A 19578-nucleotide genomic window follows, 5' to 3' on the forward strand; every position below is an offset into this window, starting at 1 on the left:
CTTGTTTCCTGAAGTGCATATTCATCTTTCTCTGTGACGCTAGCCTGCTGCCCTCTTTGACCTCCCAGCAGCCTTATTCTGAAGTTGGGTGCTGTATCAGCACGCTGGCAGATGTTCATTGACCCTGTGAGCTTAATTGCCTTTATCCTTTGCCAGAGAGACAATGTCAGGAAGTTGTTCATTTTGAAATCTGTCACCCAAAAGATCTCAGTCCCCCAGTCTGGCTGATTGGGCCTTCCACCTGAGTTAATGGAATTGCATAAATGGCCAGCCTCCCTCCACTGGGAGTGGTGATGGTGAATAAATGGGATCTCTCACTGGGAGAATCCTGAGTTCTTAGACCCAGCATTGAACTTCTGCTCTGCATGCCGAAACACCAACTGGATAATAAAGAGCCCCAGCTCTGATAACCAAAGGTTTTTTCCCCTCAATCCATTGACCTAAACCCCAGTTCTAAAACCTGACCCCGGCTGCCTTGAAGCTATTTACTTGCGTGTTTATATATGTCACTGGAGATCTGTGGTTGATTATAGTCCTGCCTCAGGCACCTCTGGGGCTATTCAGTACTATGGGGCATGTGTACCATATTACATCTCTAAAATCCTCAAATGTCCACATTCCCAAGCATAAGTGACCCAAGGGGTTTCAGATAAGAAACAATGTACCTGTAGTTACTGTCAATCACTGAGTCTCAAGTCACCCCTCTCAGCAAAGCAGGTTGGGCAGTTGCCTGTGCTAACTGAGCAGATAAGGCCCAGGGCCTTGGCTATTTCCTTAGCCTTAAAGTAGGGATCCTGCGTGGCTTGGCTGGAAACCTGGATTTTCTGTCATCCGTTTTGATTTAGTTCTGAATTTCTCTAAAGAATTGAACTGTATCCTCGGGCTGAAATGTGAACTGGCCTCCCAGTTGACTTTCAATAAACATATTTGGAATAGGGGATGGATAGAAGATGGACACGCAAAGATAGGTGGATGGGTGGATGGGGGTTGGAGGGTGAGTAGTGGATAAGAAGTGCGGCTGGGAAATGGGTGGGAAATAAGTGCATGTATAAGAGTGAGACAGGTGGGATAAGGTCCATCTCCACCTTCCCTGCTGACTGAACCATAGGTCAGGTCTTGGGAAGAACAGTCCCGAAGAGATGACAGATCTTGAGTTGTATCATATATTGCTAGAAATAGGCTATTGGTCAGAGGGTTTTTTGCCAAAGTTAATGTAGCTGGTCTCCTAGGCATCTGCCTGATTTTGGGGGTCTTCCCTGTGTCTTCTGTACAATGTCAAGTTCTTCAAAGCCGTTCTGTTTTCCTTGTACCAGGGAAAGGTGTTTGCTCCATTTGACTGATGGGGAAGTTAAGGCACTAGGACCCTGGGACAGGGCGGCTGGCTTAAATTGAGGTTTAATTTGGCTTAGGTTTGTGGTTTTCTGCCCTGCTGAAAAGTACATGTTTTTCATAGTGAACTTCCAGAATGTCTTAAGAGGCATTTCATCATTTATGAGCAAACATTATCATGAATGGTCTAAAGGAATGTTTTTCTTTTTTTTGGCTGTGCTACACGGCATGGGGAATCTTAATTCCTTAGAAGAATTCCCCAGGACATCCCCTAGAGGAATGTTTTTCACTAGAATTACATTAAAACATTTTTTTTTTTTAAAGGGGAATTCCCTGGTTGTCCAGTGGTTAGGACTTTGCGCTTTCACTGCCAAGGGTCTAGGTTCAATCCCTGGTCAGGGAACTAAGATGCCAGAAGCTGCATGGCATGGCCAGAAAAAATAAAGAAGAATTACGTAGAGACCTTTAAAAAACATATTATTGCCTAGGTATTTTCCCACCCTACCCACCTTCCCTCCCAATCCTACTTGGCCTAGGCTGAGGCCTGTCTTCAAGAGCCTGCAAGTGATTCTAGTTTTTAACCAGGGCTGGAAACAGGTGTGCTAGCTAGCTAGCTAGTATCTAGCTAGCTCTATCTAAAGGCTCTGTGCCCAGGTGGGCTCTAGACCACTGTGCATCCCCTCATTTGTTTGGATGGAAGTTTACATTTACCGAGTACTGACCACATACAGCTGACAGGAAGGGTATCAGCACAGCGGCTCTGTGGCTCCTGCCTCCGTTGCTGACAGCTGCTTCAGGACCCCTCCCCTAGCTCCCAGGTTAGAAGGTTTCTCCCTCTAAAAGGGATCGGACATGGCCTGCCTTCCTCCCTGCTGCCCTCTGTCCTGGTTCCACACCTGTGTCCTACTGCAGATGTAGCTCCCACTTCTTTCATTTTTAATTTTCCTTCTCCTCTTCTTGTCTTCTTAGGCCTTTTGCTCTTCCGTTTTCTTTTATTTTCTGCTTTTTGTTAGGAATTCTGAATCCCATTCCCCTGTGATTCCCTCTCACATCTTCAGAGTGAAGGAGACACCGCCCCCCAGAGCAGCAGCAGCAGCAGTGAATGTGCCAGCAGGGAGGTCTGGCCTGGAGAAATCTTTGGCCTGGATGGTGGTAGAGTAATTGCACCTCTTTTCAAGTCATCCCCCAAACACCTTCCTTACTGTTGCTCTGCCTGCTCCATAGACTCTCTCAGCAGTTCTAATCCTCTTTAGGTGCTTACAGACCTCACCTTCCTTCTCTGACCCTGAGTTGCCCGTTGGAGCAGACCCTGGCTGCCAAGGGCATTCCTTGTCAGCATCCAATCCCCTGCTCACCTTTCCCAGACTCCCTCAGGCCCTGTGGGCCACAGCCCTGCCTGTGCCCACCAGCATGCAGCGAGGCTGCAACACCATGGTGCCACCCACTGGCCTGTGGTCATAGGTATCTCACTGCTGAGCAGCAGATCACGGCTTGCTGGCTTTCGCTGGAGGCTTCTGATAAGCGCTGTTTCCTTGTTCTGCTGCTCCAGCAGGGACTCTAGGGACTGGGAAAGGACAGATTCTTGGCCTCAGGCTTCCTTTATCTGAAAAGGGGGATGGCAGTGTCTATGTGTCTAAGAGACCATCATGTAGAAAAGGGAGCAGATCATTCTGAGTGTCTCCAGAAGGCAGAACAAGAAGCAATGGGTGGGACTTCTCTGGAGGTCCAGTGGTTTAGGAATCCACCTGCCAATGCAGGAGGTGTGGTTTGATCCCTGGTCTGGGAAGATCCCACATTCTGTGGGGCAACGAAGCCTGTGCCCCACAACTGCTGAACCCCGATAGCATTCGAGCCCATGCTCTGCAACTAGAGAGTAGCCCCTGTTCCCTGCAACTAGAGAAAGCCTGGGCACAGCAACGGAGACCTGGCGCGGCCAAAAATAAAAAAGAAGCAGCAGCAGCAATGGTAGGGAGGTACACAAGGCTGACTGTAGTCCACCATAAGGGGGAAGAACCTTCTTGTTGTCAAATTTGCCCAGTAGCGGGGGCAGGCTGCCTAGAGGAGTGAGCTGGAGGTAGACGAGCAGAGACTAGGCTGGGCTGGGGCTGGTGGCTGCCAGCATGACAGTAATACAGGTGACTTTTAATGACACTGTCCATGGGAGAGACAGAACAGCACAGTGCTTAGAGCTTGGAATCCGAGGCTAGATTTAACTGGATTGAAAATAATTTGCCACTCATCAGCCCTACGACTGTGGGCAAGTTATATAACCTTTCTATGCCTCAGTTTTCTCATCTGTGGAATGGGGATAATGATAATGTCTATCTCATAGGGTTTATAATAAGGATGAAATAAGTTAATACACATAAAGTGCTTAATTAGGTAGGAGACACAGCAAGGGCCATGGCTCAGTATTGGTGAGGCACTGGAGCATTTTACCTATATCCACTTCTATGTTTCATACAACAGCCTTATAGGTGGGCCCTGTGTGATCCCCATTATGCAGGTAAAGAAACTGAGGCCCAAAGAGGTAAGTAACATAATAAAGTGGTAGGGCTGGAGTTCAGTTCAGGCAGTCTGGCTCCTGTCTGCTCTGAGATTCCAGTTTGGGTGGCACTAAAGCTGTTCCCACAGGTGCCTGGGACAGGAGCTGGGTGGGGCAGCGAGGACTCAGCAGGGTGCCCTCCTGCCAGGGATCCTCAACACAACCGTGGCCAGGGCAGTCCTGTCTGGTCCTGTCTGAACAATGAGAGCTCGTGTTTCTCCACTCCTTGATTTGGGGGGAGGAAGGGCCGCGGGCTCAGGTCCCAGCAGCATCCCTGGCCCCCGCGCCCGGCTCTGAGTGGAGCAGATTGTTTTGCTGTGTCACAGCCAGCCCTGGGTGTGCCAGCTGGGCTCCCTCGGAGCAGAGGCCAGCCGCCTGGATGTGGACCTGCCTCTGATCTGTCTTGCTCTGGGCTTCCTCCTGGCCCCCTTGTCAGCCAGGACTCAGGACCTGGCTCTGGCTCAGATATGGCTTCGAGCCCCGGTTCCTGGCTGCCTCTCCCCTGCAGTGTTGGGCTCAAAATGGCTGCTGCAGCCGCAGCACTCGCACCGCCCACCACCTCCCGGGGGAGGCAGGAGGGCCGATCCACTGTGATTGGCCTGTGGCTGAACGTGGCCGGAGTGGTAGGAGGAGCCGGTTGGTTTTAAGCTACTGGGGAGCCCTCTCCTGGAGTGTAAGGGCAGGTCAGTGGGGAAGGAGTGAGTTGCACAAAGCACTTTCTTGGAGACCTTTTTTCTTGGTCTCTCTTGTCTGGAGAAGAGAACATCAGTGCCAGGAAGGTGACCAGCGACAGAGGTCCCATGGGGAATGGCTGCATTTCAGCCCTGTCATCTTCCCTCAGAGAAGACATCTACACTTCCTGACCACCTTGCCACAGGAATTGGAGAGCTTCCTGATAGAGGGATAAAGATGAAAGTACAGTGATTGGAATTCCCTAGCACTCCAGTGGTTAGGACTCAGTGCTTACACTGCTAGGGCAGAGGTTCGATCCCTGCTCGAAGAGCTAAGATCCAGGTAAGCCAAGATCCTGTAAGCCAGGTGCCATGGCCCCAAAACAATAAAAATAAAAAGCAAGGCATAAAGTTTTGCACAAGATGATCATATCCTACTCACTCCTGTCTGGGTCCCTCCTCATTACCCTCCATCTAAATCCTGATGTTCCCTCTACCTCCAGGCAGCCTTCCCTGACTGCCCCTGTCCTTGGCGCTCTCCTCCTGTTTCCTTTCCTGGGAATGGGTGTGGGCTCTGGATAATCCTGCTCCCCCACTGTCTGTTCATTGTTTACTCACACACATGCGTGGTCTTGCCTGCCAGGGAGACTGTGCGCTTGTGAGAATTCAGGCCGTGTCTTCCTCTCCTTTCACGTCTCTCCCACCACTCATGAGATGGCACAGTGGTGAGTACCTAGGAGGGACTGACGAGTGCCTGGTGCTTTGCTCCTGCAGGTTTGAGAAGATGGTCAGTGGCATGTACCTGGGCGAGCTGGTCCGACTGATCCTGGTTAAGATGGCCAAGGAGGGCCTCTTATTTGAAGGGCGGATCACCCCAGAGCTGCTCACCAGAGGGAAGTTTAACACCAGTGACGTGTCGGCCATCGAAAAGTAGGTGCCTCCCCTCAAGGCTTTCCGGGGGGCACGGGGCAGAGAAGAACGACGGGTCTCTCGTTACCTGCTTGAGTCCTGGTTTGCTGGGCTTCTCCTGAGGAGTGTTAGGGCTTTCTGGGCCGGTCTCCCCTCTCACTTGGCTGACCCACCCTGGGCTGCTCTCCCTGCGGGCACCTGGTGGCAGCACATTAAAAAGTCGTCGAGTTAGGGGCAAATGCTTCTTGAATGGTGTGATTACCAAAGCATCCCCTTCTCCTTCACTCTCCCCAACCCCACATACAGCTGATCCTGGAGGTGAACAGGAACTGATTGAGCTCAGGCCTGGGTTAATCCCACCTTGGGATATCAGGGTTTTCACCAGACAGTGTTCCAGGGAACCCTACTGACCTCAAGATCATTAGGTGTTCCCCGAAGAAATGGGTTTTGTGGTCACTAGGACTGGGAAATATTTAGAGAAGTATAAGTACTCATTAATATATAAAAGAAAGCCTAGTTCACTTTGGTTAACTGGTCATTTCCCACAATCCTTTTGTACCTGAAGCACCCTCTGCACTCTCCCTACCCCACTCCCCTCTCTGTCTCCCACCCCCCACCCCCCCATTCTTTCACTTGTTCACAGCCACACATGTTCCTTGGCACAAGTTTGAGAAGCACTGGTTAACAGATGAGATAGGACAGATAGACATAGAAGGACAGAGTCCAGCCAGCAACCTGGCTTCTATCTTTTGACCTCAACATAAGAACCCCAGACTTCTCTGTCTCAAGTCCACCCAAGGCCTGCAAATAACAGGCCTTGATGTAGCCGAATGTCTGAAGGGCACCTGTCCTGTGACTGGTTCCGTGTGCCACCAGGTTCTATTCCGGCTTCAGGAGACTCCACGTAGCCATGTGAGGCCACCTGCTTAAAGATAGGGTTAGCTTGATGCTAGAGATGCCCTTTCATGCCCACTGCCCATGGTGTGGGTCTGGAAGTTCAGAGCCGGTGGCATCATAGCTTGGCTCCAGGGACAGGATGCTGATGTAAATGGAAAGGGGTTTATCTGAACCTACTCTTTTTGAGTCCTGGCCTTTTCCTAGGACCTCTCCTTCAGGACCTGCAGCGCTACAGTCAATGGGGAGCCACACTCCCGAGTTTCCAACAGTCTCCCTTCTCAGGTCTCCTGCTCAGCTGTTGGGAGGGGAGGGAGCAAGAGATGTGTGGCTTATCTCAGAATCATTGACAAAGTCAGGAAATGCCTGCCTTCCTCTGGGCCTGTTTACGGTGTTGGCTCTTTGGTTACCAAGAAACAAAACCCACTTGAACTAGCTCAAGAAGGCATCTATGTTGTAATAAAGCCTATCTCAAAAAAAAACATTTATTAAGAACATCTTACCAGTGAAGATATATTGGAAGCATTCTCTTTAAATTCAGGACCAAGATAGTATCACCTGATTCTTTTTTTGTTGTTTCATTGGAGGATAATTGCTTTACAATGTTGTATTGGTTTCTGCTACACAACAACATGAATCAGCCGTAAGTATGCATATGTCCCCTCCCTCTTGAACCTCTCTCCCACCCCTTCCCACGCCTCTGGGTTGTCAGAGCATCTAGTTAAGTGCCCTGTGTTAGTATCACCTGTTTCTAGTCAGCATTGTCCTGGGGCCTTAGCGCCAATATTTTTTTACAAAAGAAAAAAGGAAAAGAAATTAAAGGCATAAGAATAAAAAAAGAGGAAGTATAACTGTCGTTAATTGCAAATGTATTTGTATGGATACCAACATATCTAGACAAGTGATTAGAATAACAGAAGAGGTTAGTAATGATGTCTGGAGATAAGATACAAAAGTTAATTATATTCCTATGTATTGACAGTAATTAAAATATGTACATATTTTAAAATCTCTTAGATGATTTTTAGAATTACAGAAAAACTACAAAGATAGTATGTCTCTCTTACCCAGGGTTTTCCATTGTTAACATTTTAATATGGTACATTTAAAATATGTGTGTATATGTACTTTTTTTTAAGACAACGTCTACAATAGTAATAAAGCTGTATCCTCCAGGATATACTTTAAATCCAACAAAAGCTGTACAACGCATATATGCAGCAAATTATGGACTTCCCAGGTGGCTCAGTGGTAAAGAATCCACCTGCCAAGCAGGAGAAGTGGGTTCGATCCCTGGGCCAGGAAGATCCCCTGGAGAAGGAAATGGCAACCCACTCCAGTATTCTTGCCTGGGAAATCCCATGGGCAGAGAAGCCTGGCAGGCCACAGTCCATGGGGTAGCAAAAGAGCTGGACATGACTTAGCGACTAAATAACAAAAATGCAGGAAATTAAACGCTGACTGAAAAAATCGTGGAAGAATGTGTAAGACTCCAGGGGCATACTACAGACCCAAAGACCAGGAGATTCCCTCACATCTCTGAAGCACTGAGCCCTGGGATGAAAGCAGCTATTTCTCCACCTGTTCAGGGCCCGTGTGGTCTGGCGCCTCTTCTCCTCCATGTGCCTGATGTAACTTAACCATCACGGTTTTTCCTCCTGCTGCTTTCTGACTTCTTACGGAGGAGACCCCGTCTCAGGCACTTTTCCCTTGCCACACACACATGATGAATGGTCAGCTCACCTCCCCAGGACCTTCAAGCCCCAGCGCTCACAGCAGTGCGCTGCCTGCTGTAGTCCTTAACTAACGAGGCTTGGCCTCTGACTTCACAGGAATAAGGAAGGCCTCCACAATGCCAAAGAGATCCTGACCCGCCTGGGAGTGGAGCCGTCTGATGACGACTGTGTTGCGGTTCAGCACGTGTGCACCATCGTCTCATTTCGCTCTGCCAACCTGGTGGCGGCGACCCTGGGTGCCATCTTGAGCCGCCTGCGAGATAACAAGGGCACGCCCAGGCTGCGGACCACGGTTGGTGTCGACGGGTCCCTTTACAAGACGCACCCACAGTGAGTCCCCTTTGCTCTAATTGGCACTCAGCACCTGCCCTGGCTAAGGACCGTCTCCAGAGGTCAGACTTTTGCACCCAGTGAAAGTTTTTGGCAGATAAGACAACATCTAGTTTTGGACAGAAGAGTCAGAGTTGCCCACTTGGAGAAATGTCTGGCTCTCACCTGAGTCCCACTGGTGTTGCTTCTGCACTGCTCTGTCATCTCTCCTCATTTCAGAAGTCTTGTTAGAGACGTCTCTAGCTGCCGGGAGCACTGGGTGGAATGTGTCTGTATCTTCAGTTCTCTTACTTGTCTGCATTTAATCAGGGACCATCATCCTCACTGTAGTTTGGGTCATACATGTGCTGCCCACATCCCTGTGTTAGAAGCTCCTGTGAGTTTCTAAAGCTCCCCAAACACTCAGTACACAGGCGGCTTGTCGACGCTTTGCATTTGCAAGCCAATGAGAGATTAGGTTGTCAGTACTGCTGCTGCTGCTAAGTCACTTCAGTCGTGTCCGACTCTGTGCGACCCCATAGACGGCAGCCCGTCCGGCTCACCCGTCCCTGGGATTCTCCAGGCAAGAACACTGGAGTGGGTTGCCATTTCCTTCTCCAATGCATGAAAATGAAAAGTGAAAGTGAAGTCGCTCAGTCCTGTCTGACTCTTAGTGACCTCATGGACTGCAGCCTACCAGGCTCCTCCATCCGGGGGATTCTCCAGGCAAGAGTACTGGAGTGGGGTGCCATTGCCTTCTCCAATAATCCTGACTAAACCAAATACCGAAAGGTTGTCAGTAGTCCTCACTTAGACGCTGCCTTCTTGTCTGTTGGACTCCTTAGTGTCAGAAGCCTTCTTTGGCCACTAAGAACATGGTTTGTATTTTTTTAAAAAGCTAAAGGTGAATTCTAAGTCTTTATGTACTGAGTTTTATTTGTTTATTTTAATTAATTTTTTAAAGCTTTTTTTGATGTGGGTCATTTTAAAAGTCTTCATTGAATTTATTACATTGTTGCTTCTGTTTTTTTGGCCATGAAGCATGTAGGATCTTAGCCCCCCATTCAGGGATTGAACCCACACCCCTGCATTGGAAGGTTAAGTCTTAACCCCTGGACTGCCAGGGAAGTCCCTGTATTGAGTTTTTAAAATGACTGCCTATAAGTTTTTTTGTTTTTTTTTTAACACATGACCTCAGATATTTCTCCCATTGTATACATAATGTGCCTGTGAAGTGGCTTGCAGATACTGTGCCTTCATACCAGGTCTCGAAACAGTTAAATGAAGATTGACTTAAACAGATAATTCAGTGTTACTGAGGGGATAGGGTTTGAGTTAGTTAGCTGTTGTTATCTGCCAGGTTCACAGTTTTATTTCTTTGTATTCTTAGAGTATTTGTAAAATTTTTGATAATGCAAATAGCCATTAAAAAAAAATTCCTTGGCTTGTTTTTGGACAAGAAAGCTTAGGCATTTACATCACATTAAAATAATTTTCTAGTTGTGATAAAATGTACATAATATAAAATTTACCATCTCAACCATTTTTTGAGTGTACAGGTCCGTAAATTTAAGTAAATTTAATTCATTCATACTGTTGTGCAGCCATCACCACCAGCCATCTCTTGAACCCTTCATCTACAGCATCATATTAAAAAAAACAATTGTGTAAATACAGATTCAAATACAAAGTAACATATTTTTGGTATAGAAACTTCAAATAGTTCCAAAAATGCCAGAGGGAAGTCATTTTTGATCCCATCCCCTGGAACTGACCATTCTTATCATTTTGGGGTTCTAGATTCCCATTTTCCTTTGGCAAGCACCTTCCATACTTACAACAGACCACAAACCTGGAGAAAATTCTGTGTCTTACTGAGTCGTGTTCTAAAGTCCTCTTCTAACCACTAAAAAATATCTCAGCTCTTGGGGACTGAGGGAGAGGGCCAAGTGAAGATGAAAAACAAGAGCAAGTCTTTATTGAGCCCCTGCTTAGCGCCAGTTATTCATTGAAGCATTTGATGAACTCAGTTGAGTTCCTTCCTCATCATTGTCAGCCAGATGCTGCCATCTGCATTGACTCCAGGATTAAGTGATAGGCCCAGGTCCCCTGGTGTGAAAGTGGGGACTTTTTTTTTTTTAAGATTTTTTTATGTGGACCATTTTTAAAGTCTTTATTGAAGTTGTTCGAACACTGCTTCTGTTTTACGTTTTGGTTTTTTAGCCCTGAGGCATGTGGAATCTTAGCTCCCTGACAAGGGATCTAACCTGTACCCCTTGCGTTGGAAGGCAAAGTCTTAACCACTGGACCTCCAAGGATGTCCCTTCTGGTCTGACTTTTAAACACTGGGCTCTTTCTTAACCAGTGTACTGTGTTATCTCCTTGTCATGGTAGACAACAGATTTTTGAACCCTGAATTTTCTGTACTCGATACAATTTTTTTTTGGCTGCATGGTATGTGGGATCCTAATTCCCTGGTCAGGGATCAAACCTGTGCCCCCTGCACTGGAAACTTGGAGTCATAACCATTAGACCACCAGAGAAGGCCCTCGATATTCGTATAATAATGAGAGCCCCCTCTTTTTGTCTGTGACTATGGGTAATTTCAGTTTTCCTTTTTTACCTGTCTGCGTTTGCTAACTTGTCTACAGTGGATGTGTTGTAGACTTGAATAACAAGGAAAGTGAGTATAGAAGATGGAATTAAAGTGTGGAAAAAGAAGGGGATCCTAGGGGTGCCTACAGTCTGGCTCAGTCTGTCTACTGTGCGCCCCACCCCCCAGGTATTCTCGGCGTTTCCACAAGACTCTGCGGCGCTTGGTACCCGACTGCGATGTGCGTTTCCTCCTCTCCGAGAGCGGCAGTGGCAAGGGGGCCGCCATGGTGACTGCCGTGGCCTACCGCCTGGCTGAGCAGCACCGGCAGATAGAGGAGACCCTGGCCCACTTCAGTCTCACCAAGGAAATGCTGCTGGAGGTCAAAAAGCGGATGCGGGCTGAGATGGAATTGGGGCTGGGCAAGCAGACGCATGACAAGGCTGTGGTCAAGATGTTGCCCTCCTTCGTCCGGAGCACTCCTGATGGGACTGGTGAGGACCTGAGCTGGGGGTTCACACGTGCCTCCTGCTTCTCATACCAGCGGCCAAGTCACTGGGGCTGCCGGGAGGTTGGCTTCTCCAGGGGACACATTCACACTGGGATGGGTGGCATGATTTTGGCAAGAGTTAGAAACTCACTCAAACCTCTCAAAGATTTTTTCTTTTTTTATGTAGACCATTTCTAAAGTCTTTACTGAATTTGTTGCAATGTTGCTTCTGTTTTATGTTTTGTGTTTTTGACCATGAGGGATGTGGAATCTTAGCTCCCCAACCAGGGATCGAACTCACATCCCCTGCGTTAGAAAGTGAAGTGTTAACCACTGGACCACCAGTGAAGTCCCTCTCTTCCATTTTTACCCCCGACTTGCTTGCTGCATGTGAGACCCGAGGCAGCTGACCTCCCCTGGTCCGGACTCCCAGGCAGGCGCTGTCTTTAAAACCACAGCCCTGACTCCGAATTAGAAAGTATTGTTTAAAGAACAGAGCTGAGTGGATTCTGAAGCCCTGAGATTGCTTTAGGTCCTTTGCTAAACACAGTAAGGCAGAGGAAGGATAAACACCCAGCGCCTCCTTCCTAGGTGGAGAGTGTGAGAAGCCCGCAGAGGCCTGGGGAGTTTTACATCCAGGCACATTGGAGCTCAGCAGCCAAGCTGTACTGTGACCTTGCTGGTCCTGTTGGTTCATCCATGGGGCCTTTTGTCTTCTGGTGTGACTTGGAGACTGTGGTGGTCATGAGTTTGTGCCCACCTCGCTGAGCCTGGGCTGTATGCTGAGAAAAGACTAAACAGTTTCTCTCCTGTGTTTGATAAGGAGAGAAAGTTTGAAGTCTTGGACTTCCTGGCTGCCAGGAGATGAAATTCACTCTTCTTGACCTTCTCAATGTTCTTGACTACAACAGAGAACGGTGACTTCTTGGCCCTGGATCTTGGAGGAACGAATTTCCGCGTCCTGCTGGTGAAAATCCGTAGTGGGAAAAAGAGATCGGTGGAAATGCACAATAAGATCTACGCCATTCCCATTGAAATCATGCAGGGCACTGGGGAGGAGGTAAGATAGTGTTGCTTTTCCCTCGCCAAGGCACGTGTGCCTTACACACGTGGCCACTGGCGTTACTGGGCCCCAGAGCCTCCATGTGATACGTGTTGCAGTGCAGTTGGGTCCGTGCAGCCCGAAAGTGTCAGGTACATTCAGCCAGCCTGGGCTGCGGATGCTCAGGCCCCTCTGAAGATCCGAGGGAGGGCACCTTGCTCTGCCTGTGTCGTATGTGTGTGTGTGTGCGCGCGTGCGCGCTGAGGGTGTGAAACCAGAGGTGCATGAGTAATCCCTTCTTTTCTTCTAAAGCTGTTTGACCACATCGTTTCCTGCATCTCTGACTTCCTGGACTACATGGGCATCAAGGGCCCTAAAATGCCTCTGGGCTTCACATTTTCGTTTCCCTGCAAGCAGACGAGCTTAGATGCGGTGAGTCTCTTTTTTTCCAGGCCCCAGACGTCGGGCAGTGCTGACCGACTGTTGGCCAGTGTGGGTCAGCTCTTGAAGCCTCCTCCAGACTCTGTGTCACCCTTTGATTCTGGACAATTTAGCTGTCACAGAGGGTTGACCCAGCTCTTACGCCACACCCTCCAAAACATCTTCAGACTCCTCTACTCTTCTTTTATTATTTAAAGCATGTGCCTCTTCTGGGAAGCCTTCTGGGCCTCCAGGCAAAAAGAATCTCGCCCTCCTTAGTGTCCCCTGTTTCTTCTCATGTTGCCTGGTTGTAGCACTTTTTACCCAGTTTTTAGTGCTCTTCTGTGTCTTTCTTTTCTTCAATGTCATTCGATTCTTGAGCCAAGGATCTGTGTTCCCCACAGGCCCTAGCCCAGTGTGCTAGCAGAAAAGATGCTTAATAAATGTTTATTCAGTAAATGGAATGACACAGGGTTCAAGGTCAGGGCTTGAGCACCTGCTGAGGACTGAGAACACTGGACAGGCAGTTCCTGCCCTCAGGGAGCCCCCAGTCAGTGAAGCATCCCAACCCTTAGACCAGCAGCTCCAGCGCCACGCGTAGGGGTCCTGGTGGGGCAAGGGGACAGTCCGTGTGGAAGGAGCTGACTGTTGAGAGTCATGCAGGCAGGCCCCATCCTGTTGTTGCGGGTGCCTGTTTTTCCCGGTAGGGGTATGGCCAGGGAGGAAGCCGTGGTGCTGGCATCACGTGACATAGGTCTTAGGCCAGGGTTTGCAGCATATGATTGGCAGCAGTTGAGAGGCTGGGTTGGGCCACCTGCCTCTGGAAGCCAGTTAATCCAGTCACAGTGCTGACTCGGGGCTTTTTCCCTCTTAAAGGCTTTGAGATCTCAACAGGTGGATCCATGTAAACTTGTTTTGGGCAGTTTTTAAGGGTGATTTTTTTAAAGGTCTGGTGGTTTTTAAAAGCAGTTCACTTGTACCGTCATCATAGTGAGTACATAGCTAGCAAGTATATAAACTCCAATCAAGCCTAAAGTTGACTTTAGGTAGTAACAGAGTTACTGAAAGTTTGCATTTCTCCACTTCTGTTTTTGGCAAACTGTCCTTTAGGGGAACTAGTTGGTTATACCATGGGCAGCACCATTGACTCACTATGCTTCAGTTCAGTTCAGTCGCTCAGTCGTGTCCATCTCTTCGCAACCCCATGAATCGCAGCATGCCAGGCCTCCCTGTCCATCACCATCTCCTGGAGTTCACCCAAACTCATGTCCATTGAGTTGGTGATGCCATCCAGCCATCTCATCCTTTGTCGTCCCCTTCTCCTCCTGCCCCCAATCCCTCCCAGCATCAGAGTCTTTTCCAATGAGTCAACTCTTCTCATGATGTGGCCAAAGTACTGGAGTTTCAGCTTTAGCATCATTCCTTCCAAAGAACACCCAGGGCTGATCTCCTTTAGATTCTCCATTTGTGAAGTGGCGCTTATAAACCAGATTGCTGTGAGAACTGTGAGAGGGGGCAGGCCTGGGAGGACTCTTCATATTCTACTCGTTTGTGCCTCAGATGTTCCAGCGTCATCTCACTGTACTGTCTTAGCAGGTGTTTACTCTGGAAGGAGGGAGTGGCATTTTGTGTTCTGCCTGGAAGGATTAATGACACAAGACTCTGCGGTGCCCTTCTTGTTGCAGGGTATCTTAATCACCTGGACCAAAGGTTTTAAGGCAACCGACTGCGTGGGGCATGATGTAGCAACCTTACTGAGGGAGGCGATAAAAAGGAGAGAGGTAACTATTAAAAGGATGTTTTTAAAAATCTTTACTGCTTTTTTCAGGTTATGTTTTGATCTTTTGGCTGTACCACATAGCATGTGGAATCTTATTTCCCCAAGCAGGAATTGAACCCTTGGCCCTTGCATTGGAAGCTCGGAGTCTGAACCACTGAACTGCCAGTCTTAACCACTGAACTGCTCCTTTCTTCAGATTATAAAAACTGTACTTGGTTGGGAATTCTCTGGTGACCCAGTGGTTAGGACTCCACAGTTCCACTGCAGGGGGCACAGGTTTGATACCTGGTTGTGGAACTAAGATCCTACCAGCCACTCTGTACGACCAAAAAAAAAAAAAAAAAAAAAGGTTGTACTTGTATAGAATTCAGTCAATATAGAGATATGCGACAAGAGTACTAACATTCCCCCCAAATGATGGCAATAAAATATCAGAACAGTTTCATGTTACTAAGGGATAGTTTAAGGAATGTACAATCATGGCTCTCCTCTAGCTTGAAAAAGGGAAAAGCAGCTCCTGTCTGCGCGGCACAGCCTGGCACAGTCGCGGGGTACAGCCGCCATCACAGCCCCCCGCGACAGGGATGGAAGCAGGTGAGAAAGGAGCACTCCGTCATCACAGCAGAACTTGGCTCACACTCGGAGATGGCCCTGCCTCCTGACTGCACCCAGTCCAGAGCCAAACCCCACTCCTTGGCACCCTCCCTAAAACCACCAGCACAGACTCAAATCCCATACTTGTGCTTTCTAACACATTCTGAGTCGCCCCATGGGATGTGTTTGCCTGTGTTGCAGCCAACCAGCCAGGAAGCCCAGCTTTCTCCACTGTGGGTGCGTGTCTATGGGTGTGGGCTTTGGCTGGAGGACATTGACAAAACGTAAAGTGAAAAATTAGCCCCTTAGTTAATAAGGGAATCAGTAAGAAGTTAAAGAAAAAAATCCATTCAAGTCTCTCTGGTTCAGAAGAACAGATAAATACATAGGCAGTTAGGAAGGCTGAAATGAATAGGCACGAAGAGGAGCCGGTTGTTCTTAGAAGAATATGCTAGACAGTTAATGTTTCATTGAAAAGTAATCTGATGACTCATTTTGCCCATTTCACAAACTTTTAGTGTTCTTCCAATGTACTCTCCATGTGTATACAAATGTACACACATTTTAAAAATGGGAGTCATTCCATATTTACTATATTACAGCTGCTTGGTTTTTTTTTCCACTTAATATGAAACCAGGAGTCTTTCACGTTAGTACATGCAGGCCAACCTCACTCGCTTTCTTGGCTGCACAGGATTCCAGGGTTTGCCTGTGCAGGGCCTTCCATAGCCCCCTCTGATCTGCATTCCAGTTGTTTCTCCTGGCTCTCCTGAGTCACGGAGAAAATATGCTTGTATGTGCCTTTGTGTACTTGCTTGCCTGGACAGATTCTGAGACATGAATTTGGTATTTCCATCACGCCCTCTGAAGGCTATCGTTTTTAACCTGCCGAGACAGAGAGCTGCGTGGCCATGATCCCTCGGCTTTTCTCCGTCCCACAGCGCCCTCTGGGCTGCCTCTGGAGTGCTCAGTGGCATCTCAGAAATGGGTAGAATGCATCCTTTCTTCTGAATTCAGGCTTCAGATGCACCTTTAATAGCAGATGTTTAGTGAAGGAGCATCTCGTTACCTTTCACAGGCTGGTAAGGAAACAGTTTCAGATGACGCACCAGTGGCTTTCTGACTGGCATGCAGCAGAATGAACCTGCAGACCTCAAGCCGGGCAGTGCATGTCCTTCCCCTAAAGCTAAACTTGTCTCTTTCTTTCCAAAGGAATTTGACCTGGACGTGGTGGCTGTGGTCAACGACACGGTGGGCACCATGATGACCTGTGCTTATGAGGAGCCCACCTGCGAGGTTGGACTCATCGTAGGTGGGTGTCCTGGAAGGTCTTGTTCCATGGCAGGAAAGGCTGGGCGTTCCTGTTTTGTGGGGCCCTGAGTCAGCATCTCAGCGCTCGATGGGAGACATCATACATCTGTCAGCACTGTCCCCTTACACCGCCAGAGTTGCATTGTGGACTGAGGCTGCAGGGCTCCCCAGAGGTTTCCCCTCCTAACACCCACCCCATGAGGCTGTGCACTGACCATGAGCAGATTGTCAGAAACTGAACTCTCTGGGAGTGAGGCTCCTGGTAGCTCGAATGGGCCCAGTGGACAGGGTGGGAGGGCCTGGAGCTGACCTGCTCAGCAGGGCAACTCAAGAGGGCTTGTATGGAGGGACTTGGGCAGGTGTTGCAGGGCCAGGTCTGTGGCTGGGAAGGAAGCAGAGCCTGCTCTTTTGCTGACTGTAGAGAAGGGCCAGAGAGCAGTCTGGATGCCATTTGGCCTTCAGCAGCAGTGGCCCACCAGCTGCTGAAGAGGGAGGCATGGTACTGAGCCAAAACCTGGGTCCACTCGCCCAGTAAAGCCAATCTACTGACACTGGGATATGGTGAAGGAAAAACCACTTTTTTTTTTTTTTGATAGAAAAAGAGGTAGTTTATTAGCATAGGATAAAAGTATAGCATTTATTGTAAGGCACCATACAAGGAATCCAGGACAGTCAGTGCTCAAAAAGTCTGAACTCCCCAGTTGGTTTCAGCAAAGCCGTTTTAAAGGGCTTCCCTGGTAGCTCAGACGGTAAAGAACCCACCTGCATTTCAGGAGACTGGCGTTTGATCCCTGGGTTGGGAAGATCCTCTGAAGGAGGGCATGGCAACCCACTCCAGGATTCTTGCCTAGAGAATCCCATGGACAGAGGACCCTGGTGGGCTACAGTTCATGGGGTCCCAAAGAAGGCCAGGTGAGGGAGGGAGTCCCAGAATGTGATCAGCTCATGCACAATTCTCTGACTGGTTGATGGTGAGACAGCAGGGTGGTGTCACAGGGGTTAATATTATCAGTCCTTAGGTTCCACCAGGCCTGTGGGCTGTGTGCCCAAGGTCAGCAAGAAGCTAGTATCTTGCATTTGGTGGGGGTTTTGGCATCTGTAAAACAACTCAGGAATGTTCTTCGGACGTATTATCTAGGCACTTCAGAGAGGAGCTAAAGCAGACAGTGTGGGAGAAGGGTCTGTCCAGGGAAGGCCCCATAGGTTCCTGCTTGGTTATAGGCAGAAGGATTATCTTTTGGCTTTTCAGGCTTTTCCTTTATAATCCAAGTAGGGGTCTGGGCCTTGAGAGCACAAAATTCCAGAAGCATCTTGATTTAGGTTGCAAGAAAACCATTTGTTTAATTGATCCTGCTCCTAGTCTCAGGAATGCTGAGAAAAGGCCTGGTTTCTTAGTCAACACCTGCAGACCTCCCTGGGCAGAGAGGGTTAACACCCTGCTGCGTAGACCTGGGCGATTGGGAGAAGGCCCCAGCAGGCTGCCTTCCTGGTGCCAGGAAGACCTTTTCCTTTATTAATCCACTTTTGGCTTCAGTGGAGATTTAAAAGACTGAGGAGCAGCTCCAGGGGAATGTTGGTTGAGGCCTGTGTTTGGGGCGCTTTGTTTCTTTCTTTTGCAAAGCTTGCTTTCTTCTCCTGGTCCCTTCCCCTTTCCGCTTATGAATGGCCTTAGGTGTGAAATGCAAAGCTAGAGTGACTCAGCACTTTCTCTGCTTCCGGCCTGACTGAGTCAGACCCACAGATGTAGGGGCAGGGGTGTGGGGGTGGTGTAGGAGGGGTTCTGCTGCCTTCAAAGTCACTCTTTGCCATCAATTGATCTCAGCGCAGAACTCGCCCAGCAAGAAGTATGGTTTGCATATTTTGTTTTTTTTTGTACCCCTTCCATTTCTGGGCCTCTTCTCTCAATTTTACACTCTAGGTGAAAGAGAACTGAGAAAGCAAAAGTAATCCAGTGATGTTAAACCAAAACTGGGCTGGCTTCTTGGTGGGCATTGAGCCAAAAGACACAGCCAAACCAAAGATCAGAAGGAGAACATTGGGGATCTTTCCCAAAGCAGTGCTGGTACTAAGGGTACTTGCATATGCATGAAATACCTTGGGCTTGGTCGGAGGAGAATTCAGTATAGAGTTGGGGCAAAGGTTGACAGTCCAGGTTTCATTTGATTTAAGTCACAAGGGTCAGAAAGGTCAACATCATCATCCCTTCAGTCAGTTCAGTTGCTTAGTCGTGTCCGACTCTTTGCGACCCCTTGGACTGCAGCACACCAGGCTTCCCTGTCCTTCATTATCTCTCTCGGAGATTGCTCAGACTCATGTCTATCGAGTCAGGGATGCCATCCAGCCATCTCATGCTTTGCTGTCCCCTTCTCCTCCTGCCTTCAATCTTTCTCAGCATCAGGATCAGTTCTTTGCATGAGTCAGTTCTTTGCATCAGGTGGCCAAAGTACTGGAGCTTCAGCTTCAACATCAGTCCCTCCAATGAATACTCAGGACTGATTTCCTTTAGGATTGACTGGTTTGATCTTCCTGCAGTCCCAGGGACTCTCAAAAGTCTTCTGCAACACCACAGTTCAAACACATTAATTCTTTGGCGCTCAGCTTTCTTTATGATCCAACTCTCACATCCATACATGACGATCTGGCAGTTGAGTGCCTGAGCGGGGTTTAAAGTCTGCAAAACAGCTCAGTAAAGTTCTTCAGGCTAATCTTTAACATGAAACAGAACTAGGAATCTTTACAACTGATTTATTATTTTTGCTATTATTACTTCTCTTGCCTGATAATAGTTTATTCTTTTGTCCCTTAAGATCATTATTACTGAGATTTGTTGAAGAGCAAGAATTGTGGCCAAACTTAGATCACAAAATGCATTAGGCCAAAATGGCTTCACTAATGTCAAGAAAATCATGGCTGTTTGTCTTTCTCCGGGGACCCCCTACCCTATCTGCTTATAGT

The 19578-nt window shown here is 48.3% G+C and overlaps 1 protein-coding gene and 1 non-coding gene across 3 annotated transcripts in view; both read left to right on the forward strand.

The window, feature by feature from the left end:
* The window catches only part of HK1 (hexokinase 1), a 70735-nt gene that overhangs the window by 40916 nt on the left and 10241 nt on the right, over window positions 1-19578 (forward strand). For both annotated transcript variants that reach the window (XM_044942200.2, XM_006060317.4), the window contains exons 8-14: window positions 5320-5475; window positions 8181-8414; window positions 11176-11480; window positions 12388-12536; window positions 12831-12950; window positions 14624-14719; window positions 16525-16624. In XM_044942200.2, coding sequence (XP_044798135.1) covers window positions 5320-5475; window positions 8181-8414; window positions 11176-11480; window positions 12388-12536; window positions 12831-12950; window positions 14624-14719; window positions 16525-16624 — 1160 coding nt within the window. The remainder of the gene's footprint in view (window positions 1-5319; window positions 5476-8180; window positions 8415-11175; window positions 11481-12387; window positions 12537-12830; window positions 12951-14623; window positions 14720-16524; window positions 16625-19578) is intronic.
* TRNAE-UUC lies at window positions 1660-1732 on the forward strand. Its single transcript has one exon. It is a non-coding gene; the product is annotated as a tRNA-Glu (tRNA).

Source organism: Bubalus bubalis, chromosome 4, assembly GCF_019923935.1.
Source record: "Bubalus bubalis isolate 160015118507 breed Murrah chromosome 4, NDDB_SH_1, whole genome shotgun sequence".
Lineage (NCBI taxonomy): Eukaryota > Metazoa > Chordata > Mammalia > Artiodactyla > Bovidae > Bubalus > Bubalus bubalis.